The sequence below is a fragment of the Mya arenaria genome, chromosome 3 (genome assembly GCF_026914265.1).
Source record: "Mya arenaria isolate MELC-2E11 chromosome 3, ASM2691426v1".
In the NCBI taxonomy this organism is placed as follows: Eukaryota; Metazoa; Mollusca; class Bivalvia; order Myida; family Myidae; genus Mya; species Mya arenaria.
In genome coordinates this window covers 23806066-23829003 of record NC_069124.1, presented here as the reverse complement: position 1 = coordinate 23829003, position 22938 = coordinate 23806066, and the positions used below count along the sequence as shown (strand labels likewise).

General features: G+C 33.3%; 1 protein-coding gene across 1 annotated transcript in view; it reads left to right on the top strand.

The window, feature by feature from the left end:
- LOC128225862 (uncharacterized) overlaps positions 1–17540 on the top strand; it is a 31468-nt gene extending 13928 nt beyond the window's left edge. The window contains exons 4-9 of the mRNA XM_052935760.1: positions 10042–10182; positions 11598–11738; positions 12478–12487; positions 15313–15447; positions 16623–16707; positions 17447–17540. Coding sequence (XP_052791720.1) covers positions 10042–10182; positions 11598–11738; positions 12478–12487; positions 15313–15447; positions 16623–16707; positions 17447–17540 — 606 coding nt within the window. The remainder of the gene's footprint in view (positions 1–10041; positions 10183–11597; positions 11739–12477; positions 12488–15312; positions 15448–16622; positions 16708–17446) is intronic.
- Positions 17541–22938: the final 5398 nt, after the last annotated feature.

The window sequence follows — 22938 nt, the reverse complement described above, 5'->3', positions numbered from 1 at the left end:
GAGTTGTAGACAGGTTATTGACAGCATCGTGTGGCTCGTATTAACAAAACAAGGAAGGTTTATTTGACATGATAAAGCATGACAAGTTAACAAGTGTGCTCTATAAGACTACGACCAATAGATGGAATACTACGACCGAAATACAGACTCAAATAAAAAGATGATGCACTTTGATAAACACATGAGTGCATGATTTCAAATACCTGATTCTGAAACAAGGATACTATTTACAATGCAGAAACTGCTTTAATCATGTAAGCTTTCACGGAAATATTGGCAAAATATTGAAAACATATAGTGTTGAGAACAGATTCAACGGATGTGGGCGACAGGAGAGATACTATTGACGACGGACTGGATACAGACTGAGGAAACAAAGACTGAGTCCAAACTGTCGACGATGGAAGGAGATAAATAGTGAACAGCTGATCTGCGTGCAGCAAGTTTGTGTATCGCTGTGAATTTTAGCATTAAAGGGATTTTGTTATTGAATATAACTTGCTCATATGATTAAACGGAATCTTTGAGAAAACACGATAGACCCGATTAATCATTCAACACATATTAATCTTACGACAACATTAATAACAACAACGTTACAATAGAACTAACAAATATGATCAATAATATATCATTTTCAAAATTAATTTCGATAATATATGCCGGTAGCGTGTGGAGTGTTTTCATACATATATTAAAACCACTCATATATATGCATACATGTGACAAATAGACAACTGGGTAGACAACCAATACAGCAGTGAGCTTACCCTTTAATACGAAAATTATGTGCAAGAACATATTTTCCCATTTTGAAATGTTTTTAAAACAACTTACAGAATTTAGGTGTTTTGTAAAGTAAGTCCTAATAAGAACAAATAAGGACTATGTATGATCTCTTGAGTACGCCACGGAATGTTTGAACTAAGTTTGTAAATGCATATACGATACATCCCACTCCGTTTTATGATTTCTTCCTTGCAAAAGAAATATTGATTATTTATGAAAGTAGATTAGTCCAAAATATCACAGCTCATGCTGTAGTATTATTTCCTAGCTTTGTACTAATTAGCGTACACTGATGCATTTAAAAGTTCATAAATTTTATTGACAAGATGTTTGGTAATGCCACTAACTTAGCTTATATACTAAGCATCTATTATTAAAGCGAAATATTGACTACTTAATAATATTCTTATCCTTGCAGATCAGTTGGAGGGATTTAATATACATTTATCAATATCGAACATCACAAATAACAATGGTCATATACTACCGCTAACCACAACACCATATCCTAACGATGGTATATTTGATTTGAATATTTCAACGCCGACGGAGGCACGCTTCTGTCGATTGAGTCTTCCAAGACCGGCTTCAGTCCTCCTACCAATGTATCCTTTTGTCCTTTGTGAGGTGGAAATATTTCAATTATTCAAAGGAAGTGGTAGGTTTTTGTTTTGTTTTAAATGCTTTAAGGTATTAGCCTCGTTATACACACTTTTATAAAGGCTTTAACCGACAACAGAGTTATAATCAGGGTACACTATGGGACTTTTATCCAAATTTTGAAAAAAAAAATACCGTAAATTAAAAAAGTTATCTATGTTTTATTACACCCACTCCCAAACTCCAAGGGCTTCAAAGAGTGACAAGTAAATATTTTGTCTATATTTGATTTTTTTTTCGCATTATCAGAGATTATGAAATAAGCACAACAGTTTCTGGTAAAATAAACCTCATTTAACAGAAAACTTATATTGATACATTTTTGATACTCATGGGAAAAAATCAATTTGATTAATCTTCGGAACAGAGCAGTTTTTAGATGTTTGAAAATATATAGCAGTTTAATAAAAATTATAAAAAATAGTTAAATATAAGGCAAGCTGCTGAGATCATTTTAAATATTATATATGATGTCTATTTAACAATTTGAAACACAATTTACGATAGTTTACCGTCCAGTCTTGACGAAAATATACATAATGTCATGTAACCATACATTTTTATAGCTAATAAAATGCTTAACATTTTTCTTGTTAAAATTTACAAAGCTTAATTGGACTTATTTATAGAATGTATTCCTCCAAGTTAATGAATTTTACTTATGATATTAGCTCAGAATACAAAGTTTAAAAAATAGTGTACTTTCAAACTAAAATATGTGAAGAAACAAGAACACTAAGTTGGCGTTAATGCCTCTCCAAAAATGTCAGAGTGAAAGTTCTCAACTAATGTTTTTTTTTTAAATATTATAACATGTAAACAATCTCTGTGGATAATTTGATGTCTATCTGTTTTATTTTGTCATTGGTATTCTAACATTAAGATTTTTTCTCAATAATTCTTCACTCTTCAACATTTGAAGTTCAACGTTTAGTGCTGTAAAGGAATAAAGTTTTACTTTAAAGCCTTACTAACTAATCAGTATAGATAATTTTACTGCCATACATATACAAAACAAACTATAGTTTATCTTTTTAATATTTCTCATCATTATTTTTAAACATACATGTATATATATAAAGAAAATTATAAAATTTATCAATAAAATTCATCATCATCATCATCATCATCATCATCATCATCATCATCATCATCATCACCATCATCATCATCATCATCATCATCATCACCACCACCACCACCACCACCACCACCACCACCACCAAACAAAAACCAAGTCAAATATGTTTTATATGAAATACTCACATCATCTCTATCAGATGCAACTGCCTTGTGGATAGACATGGCTGACAAATTCACCCTAAAGGATCCAACATGGTATTGATTGCAGGCTGGAATTCTTCAGAACCGAGTGTTGTTGACTTAGTAATATTCAGTCATTTTCCTGCCTGAAAGAAATGAGACTTCTGATTATCAACCAGCAGAAACTGCCACCGTAAAATACAAATTCACAAGTATTAAACATTCTGCACTTATATCCATTTTAGACAAGAGTAAGGGTTGGTAGGCATAGATATGTAGTTGTTGTGCATATGGTTGATAATGATTCACGCCAGTCTGGGGATTTAACGAGACCTACACCAAGCCAATGAATGTCGCTAGTGTACAAGCAGTCGTGGCTCCAAGCGCCAAACCAAGTACAACTTTTCCCCACAGGTTAATTTTGAAAATATGCATTTTGTAAACAAATAACAGGTATGTACATGTATTATGGTATGTTAAAAATAGGGCACGTACCAAAATACATCATTTTTAAACAAAATTTTAAGTCTAAAATTTTTCTAAGATAAAAGAATCAAATTAAAGATTACATACTCATATCATATACATAAATAATGTACATAAGTACATATAAAAATATTTAACATGTACATTTATAAGTAAACGTAACATGTACTTAAGTACATGTAAAAATATGAGCATGCTGTCTTGACATTTAGCTAATAAAAAAGATTTAAGAATTCCAAAGATAATTTAACAAAACAAACGTTTTTGAACACATCAACGTACAAAACTGCTCAAGGATACTTACATTCATAGCCCTTTGAGTTTGATACGAATATCCCAGTTCCATGCTGATTGTTGACAGTTTGATTTTTAGACAGAAAATATTTTCTTACCGGTAAAATTCACTTATAATCCATGTTTTACTGTAATGACTCAAATTGTTAGATGTATCTTAATCAACTGTCAGCGTGCACGTTTAGTGTTTATTTATTTTAAATATATATTTATGAGAAAAACATCACCGAGTTTCCAAATACTACGATGTAGAAATTCCATTATTGACCTACAAATAGCGGGGAAATACCTTCTGTTTCTAAAAATAGCAACATCCGGTACAGCCCGAATACGCCCGATGTTCGTCGCGATCTGTTACGGCGAGTGGCAATATATGTCGATGTTATCCGATGTTTCCCGAGTTGTATTACATGGCTAATACCTTAATAGACAATGCTAGTATTCTTTATTCAATTTGCTTAGTATCGATACATATATTCAATTTATTTTAGTTCATCAATATTATTCAATCATCAACCATTCAACTTTACATAGGATTTTTCTGATTTCTTCGCATTGCTTTTTTACAAACAGTTGCTACAGTTAAAGACGTAGCTGTTTGAATGCAGAAAAGAAACACCAGAGCATGTTCATATAAAGTCAAGGTTGTTAGGTTGGTTGGTTAAGTAGCAGTATAAAATAAAATGAAAACATCAATATACAGTATTTTAATTTAGATGGAATAATATGAAAACTCTACTATTTCAGATATTATACCTCATATTCCCAGAGGAAATATTTCAGTTGATATGGGTTCTCCTTACCACGAAGGATCCCATATACATAGTGCTGAAATGGCAATAAATTATATAAACGGGAATACAAACCCACCTATATGCCATTGTTGCAGTATCACAAATGATCCCTGGTGGACGATAAACATTGGAAAACCATATCTGATTCAGGCCATTCAAATTACAGGGCGGTCTGATTCGAGTAAATAAATATTTGTTTCATTCGTTTATAAAACGTATAAAATCCATATGCTTATATAAAACAGCATCGCTTACGTAACACTTGAAACTTGAAACGTTTAAAAAGGTGTGCTTTCTATTTAAATTATGTAACCACACGCACATTGGAGTTTTCATTTCGCAGCAACGATAGTCGGGGATCATATAATATAATAGTTTTAAAATATATTCTTTTCTCTCTCTATATATATATATAATATATATGTCTCTCCTCGTTCAATGACTAAATGCAACATTTTTGCAGGAAATTATTGGCAAGGAACACCGTTTAATGTTTCTGTTGGAAATAGCAGTTCCTCTCTTCGATCGATTTACACCGGAAATCCAAATGAAGGAGACTATATATATTTTATTCGGATAGACCCACCCGAATCAGTGCATATTATAGATATAAGAAAAATGGACAGAACATACATGACCATATGTGAAGTCAAAGTGTTTGATCAAGGTAATACTGTTGAAGTAAATATTGGAATACTTGTATTTTTTTCCAAGACTGAATCTTTCTTAAAGAATCGCGTGCTTCTTATAGATTTATCGCAGACACTGTTTGACGGCGCATAATATAAGTTGATGCAAAAATAAAATCTTTATTGTGATGTTAATCAAGTTTAATTCATTTGAATTTAATGATCAAAACCCTCAAGAAACATATGCTTTTTAGCAAATAAAGATATTAGTCTTTTATACAAGGGTTTTTCGATTAAATGACCACGTAGCCACAAATTCCCTTGTTTAAAAAGCGCAAAATTATATCTTATTCTTTTTTATCTGTATACAAATCATACCCATGTCTTGGTCATAATAGTTAAAGGAGTGGAACATGATAAAGATTCGAATGAAACATATTTTGCATCAAATCATAGTGTGCGCTTTTAAAGTTATTTGGCTTGCCGCATTGTAACACCATATTGCGAGTAAAATACAGAATTGCATAGACTCAGTTCAAACTACATTAATTTTAATAAATTTAATTAGATGCATTTTACAAAAAATGCCAACCCATGTTACTTTTAATATGCTTATTTCGAAAAATTTACATTATTTTCCTTGATGAAGTTTATTCATTTATCTAAACGCATTTGAGGTAGATTAAACAAAGATATTGAAGGAGTCACATGCAATTGTTTTTATCAAAGCAAAGTCACATGTTTGGCCCTGTGTTATTAAACATGGTTTATATTTAAGCCTTTGAAGCTGGACTTGTTTTTTTTTTTGTTTTTCATAGTTATTTTATAGTTAATAACTAAAGCTTTTGTTCTATATTATAAATACGCTTTTATTTTAATTGCTACATGAGTTAAAAAAAACGTTTAGCCAACTCGCTATTACGCTTATTTGTCTTTTTTGATGATATCATAAAGTCATGCATAATTATCTTTTATACAAAATACATACACGTGGCATAGCTGCACGCGTATGTTTGTTTGAAAGGAAGTATTGACAAAAAGGTTAACATTAAGTACAAAAGATACATATAGTATAAACATGTATAAAACAATTCAGTTCATGTTAAAATAATAATATTCTTTAAATGTTTGTCCTACCAGTTATATGAACATACTCAATAAGCATTTGTGCTTGTATAGGAACCAAATGATAAGACTATCATGACAGTTTGTTTTATGGATAAATAAAATGAGTGATTTATTGAGTAATAACTTAATGTTGTATATATAAGTATAATGATTTTTTATATTTGACTGTTCTACGATCGATACTTTAACGTTTCTTTAATCCCCGTGCAGAATACACTTACGTTGTTTTGCAGATTCATCAAGTAATGGCATTTACATTTACTGTCGCTTTACTACAGGAATCCCAAATACCGCTTATTCTAGGACCAGAATCCAGAATTATATTGATTTATTTTAATTTGGAAGCCTGAATACCGTTTAGCTTTAATAAACAATATAACGTTCTAGTATTGTTTAATGTTCGTGTTATCAATTAAAGTCTTTGTTTCTTTTGCCATTTTTTACAAAGTTTTGACAGACAGACCGACAAACAAACAAAGACAGACAGGCGGAAGTGTTTATTTTAGACTTGTACAAAGTACACCACTAATATACATTATTTACATAAATGACCATATTAAAACATACTAGTTTTCAATACGACGAAGAGTAGGTATGATTTATTTATTACATACTTTACCAGCGAGCGATTGGGAAAAATACTTTGAAATGCTAACAACATAATGTGCAAATCATTTTGATGTGTGTTCTTCACTTTATGCCCTATGTAGTCGGTTCTAAACTTAGCACGGGTTACCATTCCAAACATAAGGGAGAAGCAATAAATACTTATACATCATAAACATAAAAGAATATCAGTCATAGACCGCGACGAATTCCTACGTATTTCTTTCTTTTTCGATAATTATGTGTTTACGCTCTCAATGTGTAAAGTTGACATTGTTCTTATACAAATTATTTTCCGTTAAATTTCAAAATAGAATTCACTCAATTACAGAATACACATAATAGTGATAGTTCCTTCATTCCGCATTGGCTGTCGAATGGTCGAGGGACATGGAACATGCCCTTACCATAATCTAAACGTTATAGATTAAAATGTGCTAGTGGGGGTTCTGTTAAAATATTTTAAAAATGATGCCATTCTGCCGATTTATTTGTAAATATATTCATATTTTACTGTCATTCATGTTTGCATATAATTATGTATATCTGTCTTTAAAAGCATGCGCTAGCTAGAAACTTGCCTGAACGGTTATCGAAAAATAGATACTAGGTATCTGTCTTACCACGTTAAGGTTTTTATAAAACTGGGGTCTGGACTTTGTTTTTGTGTTATTTGCTTTCGAAGTTGTACGACATCGGAGATAATTCATCGTTTTTTAGCGATATGCTTGTCCGTGTAAGCCTTCTGTTTGTGCGATTGTTTAATTGTAGTATCGCGTTTTGATATTTTAATATTATACAAGACACGATATTTAACTTTGGAATACAATTAGTTTGCAGACGAGGATACTTTGGCTACGGGTGTCTCCATGAAAATCATTGTGAAGGTGACTACGATATGGCAACAGGACACTGTCCAATATGTCAAAAAGGATGGCAGAAGGAGGCATGTCAGCAACGTATGCATATGTTTGTAAAATAAGATAAATGATTCTAACAAGCCTGCCAGTTTGGTGCAGTGTATACTCACTTATACTAGTTATCAAAATTGTCTACATGAAGGTCACTGTGCTGTTGAATGCGATACGGCCACGGGGCGTGCTCCGTTTGCCTTCTGAGATGGAACGGGACCGCCTGTGACCAAAATACGGTCCTTTTATACACATGCTAATTTAAATATACTTGCTTAAGCTATTTAACAAATAATATAATTTATTCATTGCATCGAATTTATATAAAATCATGATTTAAACGAGTTTTAAATCTCATAAGTGACATGTGACATTCTGGAAATTGCAGTCATTTCTGGTACATGTCACATGATACATTTAGAATATTTTAAAATCTAAATGGTGTTACTTCGAGGTCAAGTCATAATACAGTCAATGTGCGCTGAGATACCCTTTAGAACTCACGACAAATTCACTAATGCAAAAAGGGTATGCGCAATTTATCTTAAAAGAGAATAATGTTATTAAAAATCTTACATGTTCATAACAGCTTTTGCATGTTTAAACAATAATGGCATCAATTCACCATAATATATTAAATTATATAAATGGTGATTAGTTCGACTCGAGTGGATATTTACAAAATCGTAATTTATGAGGCGCAAGCTCAATAAAACCAATATCTTCAAATATCCATGAGAGTCGAACACGCCGTTCCGGATTTTAAAGGAGTACTTATAACCGATTTGATATACACTGGTTAAATGACGTATAGAAAACTTGATTCAAAATACATGTCATTTTAATGACGCAGTATTTTCGCTTATGATGTGTCGTAAGCAGAATGTAATACGCCCTTATTTGCTTGGTGGAATACGTACTATCGTATTTTGAAACTTGAATTGCTTATGCAATTGCGTTGGACAAATTATTAATATATATAATTATTTATTTTACAGTATAACTTGGTATTCGAAAACAAAGCGCCTTTTGAATTTATGTATCTATAATAATAATAATAATAATAATAATAATAATAATAATAATAACAATAATAATAATAATAATAATAATAATAATAATAATTTTCAAGATCTGCAAAATATAATGAAACATACAGAAACATTGTTTTAATTATAAACTTAATTGTACAATATTTACACTTTAACTTCCTTTTCAAAATGAACGCAACATATTCGGATCTGTTCAGATCGCAAATCCTATACATGACAAAGTAAATGAAAATTGTTGATCTTTATTTAGTTTGTATTGTGTCAGTAGGTCCCGAAAATATTAATAAACTCTTTAGGAAGTGTAAATTTATGATATGTTAAATGTATTGTTGCCATTACTGTTTCAATTTTACGTTTACAAGTGATTTCAAGTGGTTGATCTTTTCCCGCGTTATTGTGAAGTCATTTGATATAACGTTTTTGGATCGTCACGGTTGTTTTATTTACAGAATGAGTAAGAATGGGTCACTGAAAGGTTTTCGTAAATGAAATGAAGATATTTTTTTACAATTCTTGAATGAAATAATGAACTATTGGTGAAAATATAGTAGTAATGAGTTGCGGGATTGATGTCATTATCGGGGATATGAACGCAATTTGGCACCTTTTGACCAGCGCAATTGTGATCATATCCCGCAATTTATTTGTTGCAATTTAAATGTTTTCATTGGATACTAAACATTGTAACGCAAAAACTATTATAACCATGCAAAGGCAGACAAATACCAAACTGTGATAGAGTTGGTAAACAAAATTAATGTTCTAGCCGGTGCACCCTGCAAATTTGGCCCAAACTGTACATCAAACTGTGGTTACTGTCATGACGGCAATAGGACATGTGACGCATACAGCGGGTACTGCCCAACCGGATGTGCCGCTGGATACAAAGGGGAATTCTGCAAATCACGCCAGTTGAAACTGGGTTATAAATCATTTTAAATTATGTTTCCAATTTACTTTTTCCATACACAAAATGCATGATTCCTTAAGAAAATAACAAACACAAAAGTGGCTTTGAATGGCCAAGATGCGAACCCTTTTGATACGATTTTCCATTTGCAATAATGAAAAACTATTTCTTTCTTTAGTGCAATTCATAAAAACAGTTTAACCTTAGACATGACATAAACGGCAACGATATGAATATATCCTCAGAATTAGTGTGTGTTTTTGAAATTTGCTCTGTATACGTGAACAAATTGCTTACAACTGAAATCGAATTGCATAATCGTAAAATAAAGCTCTTGTCCTTTTACTCTTGTATTGTTTTGCTAAACCCATTGACAAAATAACATATAGTTATGTTTTATTGTTTTAATTGTACTGTGAATGATCATAAACACTCTACGTGCAATATTCCGAAAGAAAAAACATTGTATAAGTATTAAGAATGAAGATGTCGTCAGTAATAATGTCAATACTTTTACAGAATGTTCCACCGGAGAGTATGGAGCCGGATGTACGTCCAATTGCGGTCAGTGCAGTGGCGGGAACACAACGTGCAACGTCTACAGCGGTCATTGTCCGAGCGGATGTGCATCCGGATACAAAGGAGATGTATGCTCAACTCGTTAGTATCGTTTTTTCTTTAAAAATGAATGACTAAATTACTAATATTGGCAGTGTAAATAAAAAAGTCTTTCGGAGAGTGAGTTGTAACCGAAAATGAAATTTGTGCAGTAATAATAAGCTACTAAAATGCAATAGAGTTAATTAAAGATGCACTCTCTCTTCCATATTAGATTTACCACAATTAGTTATTCAAAAAGGATGAATAATGTCGAAAACAATGGTTCTTATAAGAGATACCATGTTTAATTTGACAGAAATGTGTATTAAACACAGTATATCTACCTTATGAGACTATAGTAGATCACAGTAAATCTTTAAGCATTCAAGAATCATATAATAGTTTTGCATTTTCAGCTATTAAATACACGGTTAAAGTCTAATAACCAGTAATTAATATGCCCATAAATGTACTATTTAGTAGTAAGTAGTTAAAGGTTTATCAGTCAAAATGTATGTGTGTTATACATGTGTATGTATTGATTTTGAATAAGAGTGTCACTTTAACTGAACACATACATCAGCCTGTGCTGCCGCGAGTTTGGCTCAAACTGTTCATCACACTGTGGCTACTGTCATGACGGCAACACAACGTGCGACTCATACAACGGGCATTGTCAAGCCGGATGTGCCGCTGGATACAAAGGGGAATTCTGCAAAACCAGTGTGTTATTATGTCATTATTGTTCAAGGATTTAAATATTATGTTTTACATTTTTATATTAACATAATGTTTGGTTCGAAATGAACTATAACAATGACAAATCATGCAAGTTAATTTGAAGGATCAAAGTTACAAACTCGTTCAAAATATTTTCCTACCATAATACAGCAATAACAATTCTGATCTTCATATCAATTAATGACATCCTTTTGCAAATGAAAAGACATCAACATGCTCGTATTCTGAGAGGTAAGTGTTGTTTTGTACGTTGCTCACAAGAAGTTTACAAAATTGTTAAACTAAAAGATGTACAAAGATGTCTATGAAGGATACCGTGTTTTATTTTAAATAAATGTGCAGTAAACATGGATTTTCAACCTCATTAGACAATAGTTGATTACTGTAAATCTTTTAGGATCCACCAGTCATTTAATATGAGCGCATTTTTAGATAAACGGTTACAATCTTGTTATCAGTTAATAATAGTTTCTATAAATGCATTTTTAGGAAGTAAAATTTATGTTTGTTACACATGTGTATGTATTGATTTTATATATGATTGTCACTTTAAATAACAATGCATGATAGTGACATCTAATAAGTGTTTTTATACTGTACTATTTCTTTAAAAAAATCACGTAAAAAAACATATAATTTGATTTAACTCTAATTTCCTTCAAACATCCGGACGTCCCAATATCGTTTAAGGATTAACATAGAAAAAGAGGTCAGTATAATAATTACTTTTACAGAATGTTCCCCCGGAGAGTATGGACCAGGATGTACGTCACATTGCGGTCAGTGTAGTGGCGAGAACACAACGTGCAATGTCCACAGCGGCCATTGTCCGAGCGGATGTGCACCCGGATACAAAGGAGATTTTTGCTCAACTCGTAAGTATCGTTTTTTTAAGAAATATTATTTACTCCAAACACTTTTATTAAAAGTTTTTTTTTTAGTTGAGGTGAGTTGTAAGCGCAAAATAACCGTGTGCAGCGAAAATAAGCTACTTAAATGCAATAGAGTTAGTTAACTGAATTTATGTCCAAGCCTGTGCCCCCGGAGAGTTTGGCCCAAACTGTTCATCAAACTTTCACCAGGTTCACCAGGTGGCATATTTGTATTTGCTTAAATGTTGAACACTGCACATATATTTCGACATCGATAACACAACGTTTTAGTTTTGTTTGTTATCGTCATTTTCAACCCTTTTAACGTTACTTGAGGATTTCTTTACGTGTTTGGGCTACAGTTCTCATAAGTAATGTTGTTTCGATATTTTAAGAAATATTTGATATTTGTGTACGCATATTGTTTATTCAACCTCTATATGAAAATACCATTACACAAACAAGATTGTATACTAACATATGTCAGTGTTCGACGTAAAATTTCATACTCAAATATACAATTTATTACAAACTAATTATGAACTATTGCACATTGTTTGTCTCGTACATTTTTCTGATATATTTTCTCTTGATTTTCGTTTTTTTTCGGGGAAGCTGAAACAACATGTAAATATACATTTTCTTTGACCGTTGATGTTTTTATGCATGTTAAGTTTATTTTGCATTTTTATGGTATATAGTAATGAAGCTTATACATTTGAAACGTCTGTTTCTTTTCTAGTCAATAGTAGGTTAGTTTTCTGCTCAAGTTTCAAACTTCATCTATATAGTGGAGTAGAAAGGATCTATACATAATTCATTTTAATCTAATTTTAATCAAATAAGTTATGAGAGTTAGTTTTCAAACGTAACGTCGACATTACGTTTATTTCAAGGCTGTGCCATCGTGGCTAGACTGTGCAATTTGCATGTGTTCAATACACTTTAATGTATTTTGCAGCAATTCTAAACAAATGCATAATTCTTTAAATATTTGGGCACGTAACAACATAGTTAACTTTTTTTTGCATTTATTAACACGCGTGACATCGCGGCTAGATTAAAGTATACATATATTAAACGCTAAAATCAAAGTCAGAACAAACCCTTACTAATGAAAAGGTAGAATTAATGTACTTTTTGTCGACATAAATATTATAAAAAACAATCAATAGATAAACAGAAGTTTTTACAAACCTGGTCGCGAGAAAAAATCAAATCTTACTTTTTCAAATTGATTTGTCTTTCGCATACCGTTTTTTACCGGAAGTCTTGAACTGCATATGATTAGGTCATATAAATTTGACGTCACGTCAACGAGTCTTCTTTTATGGCGGATTGTTTTTATTTACTAAGCCGTTAAAAATGTGCATTAGTATATTATGATTTCTATTGTTATATGTCGAATTAAGATTATACTATTTAAAAATCAAATATGCAACCGTATTTACTAACAGGGCTATATTTTTGCCTTTCCGGTCATAAAAATATAAACAATCGTATTCCTATAACAAATTTCATGAAGCATAGAAGTGTAAAAAATAACAAATTCCCGATGTACGCCAACAATGTACGCAACGTCTTTACATTCAACAAACAATGGAATTGATGCATGAACCCAATTTGCATCACATTGTTGTTCGCCCTTTTGCGACTTGCCTTTTTCTCAAAAACAACTCTAATTTTAGAGTAAGTTTACTCATCGTCGTCAAGTTTAGAGTGGAATACTACATTTGTTATACAGAGGTTAAAACATGGTGAAACCAGGCCGTTACGTGCAAATTAGCCCTAGCGCTCATACCATCGCTCGACTACGTCTCGGGCCGTCATAAGACACTCGGGCTAATAATCACGCAACGGCATGGCTTCGCCATGTATTAACCTCTTAATAATTAAGTAATAGCATGTATTGTGTGAAGTTCCCTGTATAGAAATCATTTGACTAAAGACATGACTAAAACATGCTCATTATAAAAAAATATATTAAATATATAATAAAATCATCTTAAAGTTCATATACATTATTGAACTTTACTCACAAAGAGTTTCCTAAATGATTAAACGCAAAATGAAAACGGTTAGCGGTTTAAATTGTACAAAGCATATAAATAAACAGTTGAAAAATGAAATAACGGCGTCAATACACAATCGAAGTGGATGTCAATACAAAGTCAGTTATAATACAGAATGTGATCATGAAAAGTATGAACCTAGACAATAGTTATTGTTTAAGCATTGTTTGAACCTGGATATAAAGGATATATATCTTCAACTCGAGTCGTGCTTTGTTTTTAAGGTACTATAAAAGTCATAGGCGTAAAAACAGATCAGATAACCGTTATAACGTTGTACTCAACATACTCATACTATAAAGCAGCATCACAATATGTCGTCTAGAGCTGCATTTACATCTCTTACGTTTTTAATATTTTCAATTAAAATTGGGTCAAACGAAACCAAGGCCAACGGAAAGCCTTAAAACCAAATCTAGATCATTTTAGAAAATTTAACTTTATATAATACTCATCAACCAGTGTCAATATTTACATAAACTTGTGCTATATCGAAAAATAAAGAGGTTTAAAAGTTAGTGTTGCAACAGATGCTAAGCTTCATATAAAAAAAAATAATTTATGACGTCTTGGGTTTCAAACTATTAAACCATATTTTTAATATTTATATATGTTCATAGTGTCGTTTCATCCAGTTTCAAAATTATTTTGTGTGAGCCCGTTTTTGTTAGATTAAGATTACGTAGTTTAAATTATCACAATATATTCCTTTAAGCTGTAACTGTATAACGAAATAAAGTATTACGCTCCACAGTTAATCTATGCACTATGCGCTCAATTGATGTCTTTATTGCTGTCAATTATGTAAATATATTATTAAGTATGACCTATGCTAGTTTTTATTGATGTACGGATAATGCTTTTACACTCCATTTTGGCCACACTAATGGAAATACTGTAGTGTAGTGCAAAACCAGAAATTGTCATAGTCCAAATAGATGTTTGCCTAGATAAAAATATATTTGTGTACAACTAATTAGCTGATGTTCTGATGTCGTTGGGGTTCTGATGTCTGAAGTCAATGAAACAATGCCATCAATGCTATGTATGTACTAATGTATTAAGCCTGTACATCAGACGAATATTGTTTATTACATTTTGGTCAGTGCCGAGGTGGGATTACCACGTACGGCAAAGAAGTGCTCTAACGGGTGTTGACCTGGGTATATCGGAAATATAAGAAACAAGTGTTAGTTTTTGAAAATATTGTAACGGATGTCTGTTCAGCTGTAGCGGTAACTGCAGTGGAAAATTTATATTTAACTTCATATGCGACCAATTGTTTGATGGATGTGCATATGGCTTCGACTTATCATTAACGAGCACTGCAGTACACTTAAGTTATTTTTGTGTACACATAATAAAAACTAGATCTATAATAAACAATCCAAGTTGATATGAACAAAACATATATTTAAATCTATCTTTGTCACTTACATATTTTAAGGGCTTCTTATTTGAGCACATTTTTGAAAAAAACAACGTTATTTATACGTATTTTGCAGCATGTAGAGACGGAACGTTTGGCGAAGACTGTATCCACCATTGTCCTTTTTGCACGAACGGAGATTGCAACAAACGAGATGGAACATGCCGTAAAGGATGTTTAAAGGGATATATGGGACAGTATTGTGACGAGGGTTTGTACTTATTGTTTATCCTCTCGAGGGTGGATACTTCAAACGTGATTGTGTGTTTAATTTAATTCTCGAATGAATTGCGCGATCGATGTCAATATCGGGGCATGAACGCAGTTGGGCTAGTTAACGCGTGTGGAGCCATCTCCCCGATAATCACATCAATCACGCAACTCATTTGTCAAATGACGTCATAATATCGCGGGAAAATATACAACTTGCAACTATACAACTACAATAGTTGATTTTTAATGTAAAATTGAAATACTTATCACAGCCATATTTAAACAAATTATAAAAAAAGTCTTTTAAACGTGCTGATTTAAGTTTTTCGTGGCCTGCTGACACAATCAAATCAATTACAGGATAAGCTATTCTAAATTTGCATTTAATACATATGTTACTATATATAGTAACACATTTGTACAGGGATTTCGCGATTATTTGCATGACTCAGCGATTATCAGTTTTGCGGCCCAGGCAGATTTTTCGATTATTATTTTGCGGGCCGTATAATGTTCACACGTGAATTCCATTTTCGCCTTAAAATCAATTTTGGCGACTGCAAAATAATGTCTTGACTAAATAAATAAAATTTTATTCATCTGCTTGAACATATTTATTATTAAAATCCCAAATGGTGGCAAACGCGAACGCAGTTTAGGAAGATGTGCTAGTGTTTGATAACCAGCGTGGAATGTTAGGGCGGCGTTTTTTTATTCTGCGTTGACATTCAAAAAACAAAACAAAGGAAGCGGAAAAATTGAATTTACTTGCAAAATAGCAACTGTTCATACATGTTGACATCATTAATACGAGGTATTGGTTTATTTAAGTACAAACAGTCGTTCTACTTGTTAACTGTTCATGTTTATTGAATTTAATTCAGTTATCGGATGATAATCGCAAAGGCCGTTAATAAAAGGAATGAGAGATGGAAGTCACTTCATCGATTCTTTAAGAGTATGTCTGGCACGTGCATTCGTTCTTTATATAACCAAATATTTAAAATATGTTGATACTGTTTTTAAATCAAGAGATTTCTCCCTGTGAAATTTTATTCGAAAAAAACATTCAGCGAAGGTCGAAATATTCAAGAATATTCTCCATTTCTGGGCAGAATGGAGTCCATAATTAGTAAATTCCATATATTTACTCACGTCTTCACATTATTTCAGAGTCTAATCAAAACGAAGATCAGTCGACTCACAAAGACGGAAATACCATAGCGGTTGTTGTTGCCGCTGTCTCATCAACATTGCTGTTTGTTTCAGCCATAGCAAATGTTGTTTTTGTATTATTGTATTGCAGAAGGAAGGCAAGCTTCAGGTATTTAATGTCATTTGTTTTACATTCATCGGTTTATGGCCTTACACTTTGAGTCACCTAATTATCGAAACCAATTACGTAAGCGAACAGGATCATATTTGAGCACCTATTCTCATACGTCAACTCATTTTTTTTTCTAAATCATCCAATTGATTTCCTACAACATTTGCTATTCATGCATGTATATGTATGGAATAATTGTGCAAGATGTTTTTGACGTGTCATTATAGAAAGAGAAACTTTAGTATGGTAATCCCCCGAAAAGGATGACATATTTTAAATAAAACACAATATACAAAAGCTGCTTGTAGATTAAAAACTCAGAAAACGGTAAAAACGTTTGTATATGTTAAAGAGTATGACAAAGTGTTTCCATTATTTCTTATAAGTGGTTAAAATATAGCTTATATAACTATCTTGACCTCTGATTGTTTTTAAGATTACATTTCGGAACCTATATTCAATAAACTGAACGAAAATTCTCTTTGGCAAAGAACCGTAAATAACTGGTCAAATATCGTTCATATATTACACTACTCTTAATGTTTGCTTTAGAAAGAGCAAGCTAGTTCCAGACGTTTATCTTGATATATATATTTTGAAAAGTATTTGCAAATGAAAAGTTACCAATAAAGAAGCTTGTTCAGGGTATATAATAGCATTCTATGTTCAGGAAAGAAGAACAGAAGACAGACACCAATTACTTTACAACGACAGGACCATCTCAATCATCTGATTATGATAGCCTTGACGTAACAGAAAGTTAGACATTTGAATTGTTAAATGTATACCATTGCATTATAAATATGCAAGTAAAGACTTATATAACTATTATAATGTTGAAATGATGAATGAAGGTCAACATTGAAATTTGCACGCTAGTTCGTTAACCACTTCGGTATTGTTTTGCTTTTGCAGTGAGTGCAACCCCAGTAAACAGACGATAGGCGAATGGGGGCGGCAGGATTATTTATCCAAATTGTCATAAATATAACTTATTTTAAGTGTTAATCAACCAGGCACTTCTAATCTATTATGTGTTATAGGTGAACTGTGGTATGAATGACTCTTAATGTTTGTATCAGCCTGCATATTGTTGTGAAACATGAAAGGATTAACGGCGATATTTAACCAGAAAAGTTAACTAATGATAACTTTTATCATAACTGACTATATTAGACAGGACACGGTGTTGTATGACTTTGCCAGTGTTCCGTCATATTTTTCAGTAACTCGGAAACAGAAGGGATCGAGTTTGAAATAGCCACGGGTTTTGTATTTCATTTGGATTAATTTAAGAAGATATGAAATTAAAATAGTTGAAGTTCTGATGTGTTTGTTACTTATATAATATGCATTATCTGAATCATTCACTGGAAGGGTAATGTGTAAGTATCCCCATATAGTTGCGTTTTGTTGTTTTAAAATGTTTTACGCATTTGAAACTTAACATTAACACATATAAAGATTATGGCTTCAACGTCAATATTCCTTTGCTTACAGAATGTATCTTTTGTAGTCATTTAAAGTCCACGACATCACTAAATCACGGTCTCTAAACGCCAGCTACACTACTTAACGGTGGTGTAAAGAAAAAGAGCTGTCGACACTTCCTTGGTGGAGCTGTGCCCTATGTTTACATGAACAAACGTGAGTATGTTTTATATTTTATTTGACAATTTCATTTTACGTATATATTTCGATAATGTGGTACCGTGTAAGAACACTTGTACTGCAGGCTGGTTACTATTTCATTTTTCAATATTGTGCAAACTGTGGTGCCAGGAGCTTTTCTCCCGAATCGGACATGTGCATATTTTGATATCTGATTGCATAGCAAGTACACTTCGGTGCTTACACACCCCGTAAGAACATTCTTACGCATGCAAACATAACTATTATGCATAGTACCTATGCCAGAATACAACAAAACTGATAAGCACTTACTAAAAAGGAAAAATGCACATATTTATAAAAGTGGTGTCGCTGTTGCCCTAGTGTAGGCGCTGTCGAGTAGTGGTGGCGTTATCTACTCCGTAATCGAGTTTGTTTTGCGCTTGAAGTAATATAAAAAGTTAACGCTTTTGGGATTAATACTAAGGTTGCTATGTTTATCATTCATTGTTATGCTGGTTATGCATACTTCTAGCGGAAACAAAACTCTACACGAATTTAACCTTACTGAAAACTATTTTTAGGTGCTGTTAATTTAAACCATAAGTATCTAGCATGTGTTTCCGGTTAAGAGAGAAGTATTCTTGCATACCGGACGTGTGTTTCCGGTCATGTGACAAGTGCTGGATAAACGCATTGTACACCCCCATGTAAGATAAGTCACGCCCAACAACGCGCCACTTCTTATATATTTTATTGTACGCTTTTTGGTAAAATGTACGAAACTGCGTTTTTACGTCAATTTTCCCACAAATTGATAATTTTTAGATATGCAAGAAAAAATATAAACCGGATCGAAAAATCCGTTCCTCGGCCTCGCTGCGTGGCCGGTAACTCGGCAAGCCTTGTTACCGGCTTATGCGCCTGCACTCGGATCAGATTTTCCTATCCGTATTGGACACACATGATAGATACTTATAGTTCTATGTAAAACTAAAGCACCTAGCCGTTTGTTTTCGAAATAGTTTTCAGAAAGGTTAAGGTAGTTCGCGAAGAGTTTTGTTTCAGCGCCACCACTAGGGCAAAAGCGCCACCACTTTTATAAATATGTGCATTTTTCCTTTTTAAGAAGTGCTTATCAGTTCTGTTGTGTTCCGGCATACATTACAGTTATGTTTGCATGCGTGAGAATGTTCTTACGGGATGTGTAAGCACCGAAATGTACTTGCTATGCAATCAGATCTCAAAATATGCACATACAAGTCTGATTCGGGAGAAAAGCTCCTGGCACCACAGTTTACACAATATTGAAACGAAATAGTAACCAGCCTGCAGTAGAAGTATTTTTACACGGTACATCACATTCTCCGATTTTCGAAATATGTCCGTTAAATGAAATTATCAAATAAAATATAAACCATACTCACGTTTGTTCATGTAAACATAGGGCACAGCTCCACCACGGAAGTATCGACAGCTCTTATTCTTTGCACCACCGTAAAGTGGTGAAGCTGGCGTTTAGAGGCCGTGTAAATATGGTCACAATGTTCGAATACAACCTCACGCGTAAATAGCGTAAATATCTCGTTGGTAGTCTGATCGCTAGATTAATGTTAATAAAAACTCGTAAAGTGTCTGCCATATTATATAGGAAGAGGGCCCTATGTACTTAAACACCGGAGGTAGCACTGCTAGCTCCAACTTGTCCACAAAATGTACTGGAGAGAGAAGCTCCAACGTTAAACAATACACGATCTGGTCAAAGACAAGTACTCCCCCAACCTTGACTAATGATGACATGTCTGGCAGGAATACACTTCCTCACGGCCATTCATATTGGAAAGCATACTTAAATTTCCTATTCACTGTCCTTGTTTTTTGTTAAGGGTGGACTATATCTTTGAATTCCTTGAGTTAGATTGATAGATGATATCGGAACGTCCATATGGCTTATATTAGGCCAAGGAGACGTTTAACTGTTGCAAATTTCAGTTAAAAGTATCCATAAGACGGAGGCAAGATGGTTAAGTCTCATCACCCCTTATGAAGCCCCCTAAGATAATGGATCAACAAACTAGACGACATAAGGGCCTTAATGCTCTTAATATATAACAACACGCTCAAATGTTGCGCAGCTAATTGAGGCTCCAAATAGTAGAGCTTTAGCGAAATAAAACGCCTCATAAAAAGGAAACCCTTAAAGCGAGAAGTATTGAGGTTTAAAAGGTAGAAGTTTTAATGCGTTATTAATGTCTTTCTTAAAAAAGAGACATTTCAGACCTAGATCTTATGCCATTTTGACTGCCTTGTCAAAATTGATATAGTGCACGGATGTAAGGGAGAGGTCATTGCCGGATAGATGGGATCATACAAAATTCGTTTGCTGATTTATGGGACAAGTCCGATAGGAGACACAATGAATATTGCTAGAGGTTGGGAAATAAAAGGAAGGCGACTCTGCCAGCCGTCTTGGATTATGTATCGTTAACGGTATCTGATATAAGTTCATGCACTCCCGCCAAGATCATCTGTAATGTAAATCAAACACATGAGTAAAATCATTTAACAAACTTTCGGTTTCAACCGTTTTGTAAAATACTATAAGGGTGCTTATTTATATTGGCCATAAGGCATGGTCTGCTTCTTTAATATCAGATAGTTCAGGGCCGAATCTGGTATTATAGCGCATCGTGATATTGTGTTGTCTCGGGTCGTCTAGGTCTTGGCCTCTGTCTGGTACAGGATGGCACCTATGATTACGATTGCCAGGGTTGTCGACGCCGCACGTGGAGAAAGTATGCTGAAATTTGCAAATTTTCAGTGACAGGGCACTGTATTAAAAGAAAGCATGCGAACGAAGTATTCTTACGTGGCAGGGCGGCAATTGGATTGTCAAGAACTAAATAATATCTCCACCATAAATCGTTGTTAATCATTGACCGGGAAATGTTACTGTAGCCTTATTGAGGCGAAATTGTTAATCATAAGAACGCCACGCACTACAGCCTTGAGGCACATTTCCGAATAGTCCATATGTACTGTAGCAGCTCGTGCGTGGATTCCTTATGTGGCGATATGTTTATAGACATACAATTGATGATCAATGTACTCCTCCTTTGTTGTTCCCTAATTGAATCCGGGGCGTGTGTAGCCACGTCTTCGGCTGCTTGCCTTACTATATGCTCGGGAGTGCATATTATTGGAACCGGTGCCATGGTGCTCTGCGAGACAGATGTGCATATGGCCATGCTTCCACTACAGGCCGGAATCATCCCCGATTGTCGTTTATATTGGTCAAATGCATTAATCTGAGAAACGTGCTTTATTCGTCCTTTGCCCATATTGTCTTGAAGAAGATGTTACTCTATGGTCGGACATTTTACTCTCAAACTTCCTTAATCCAAAATGAAATTCCCAGTGTATATTCATTAATATTAAATGCGTAGTTATAGTTATATAACCTTTAGGTAAGTGGCGTTTGTTCGTGTTCTTTTAATACTATCTGAACTAGTCTCTCGTTAAGTGTTTGTTAGACTTTTTTTCTTTTGCCTCGAAATAAGACCATGCTCACTTTTTTGCTTTGGAACAATTCGTGCAGAGATCATGGACAATGGTTTAAAATGAATTCGCGTATGCTATTTGATATCAAACTTTCCGGTGTAGGAAGTATCAATATTCCCGATCACGCCAAACGCAAAAGTGTTTATTTGTATTAAATGTTATGCGAAGCTTAAAATTCCACGTCTGCACAAGCTATTTTAATAAGGAAGTACTTCAAAATGTCATAGTTTTGAGATGAAAACAAGCCAATCGTTGATTTATTAGTAGTATCAAATGCCTAAAACTTAAATGCAAATTAGTGAAAGACACTTGATTGATCAACATGGCAGCCGGTAGATTATTCAATATCATGACATTGCAACTTTCTTCATTTTGTAAAATTAACAAATTCGTGTTAGTGTATTACTCTAACATATTTTAGGAGCGATGGGGATCTGCAGTTGAGCTCCACCCCTTAGTGCACATATAATCACTTAAACTAAATGTGATTGAATGAATCTTTTTATGACGGTATCAGAGTATAAAAAATAATACAATACACTTCAGGCTAAATATAACCAGCAGTTCATTCGGGGAGTACTTACAACCCAACACACTAAAACAATATATTTTTGGTTGGCCTGGATGTATTATTATCCTTTAATATGCCAAGGTCTACTTTTCATCTGAATATACGGCGAAGGTAAACAAAGAATATGTGTTGTTATTTTCGTAGGTACTTTCTCCCTCAGACAAACTCTTGGTTGCTTCTTTAGGTATTATTCCCAAGCATTAAGTATAATAATAGCATCGATCCATAGAGTCGATAAGTCTTGTTGTAGTCTATATTTTCATTATTACCCGAAATAGATGTTTAAGACAAATGAATACCATTTCTATGATATTATATAATTACCCACCGTAAAACCATTATTAGTTCATACAAGTTGATTAAATTTGACGTATAGGACATTTGCAAGACCAACTTATTTATTTCCCTAGTTTCTACAA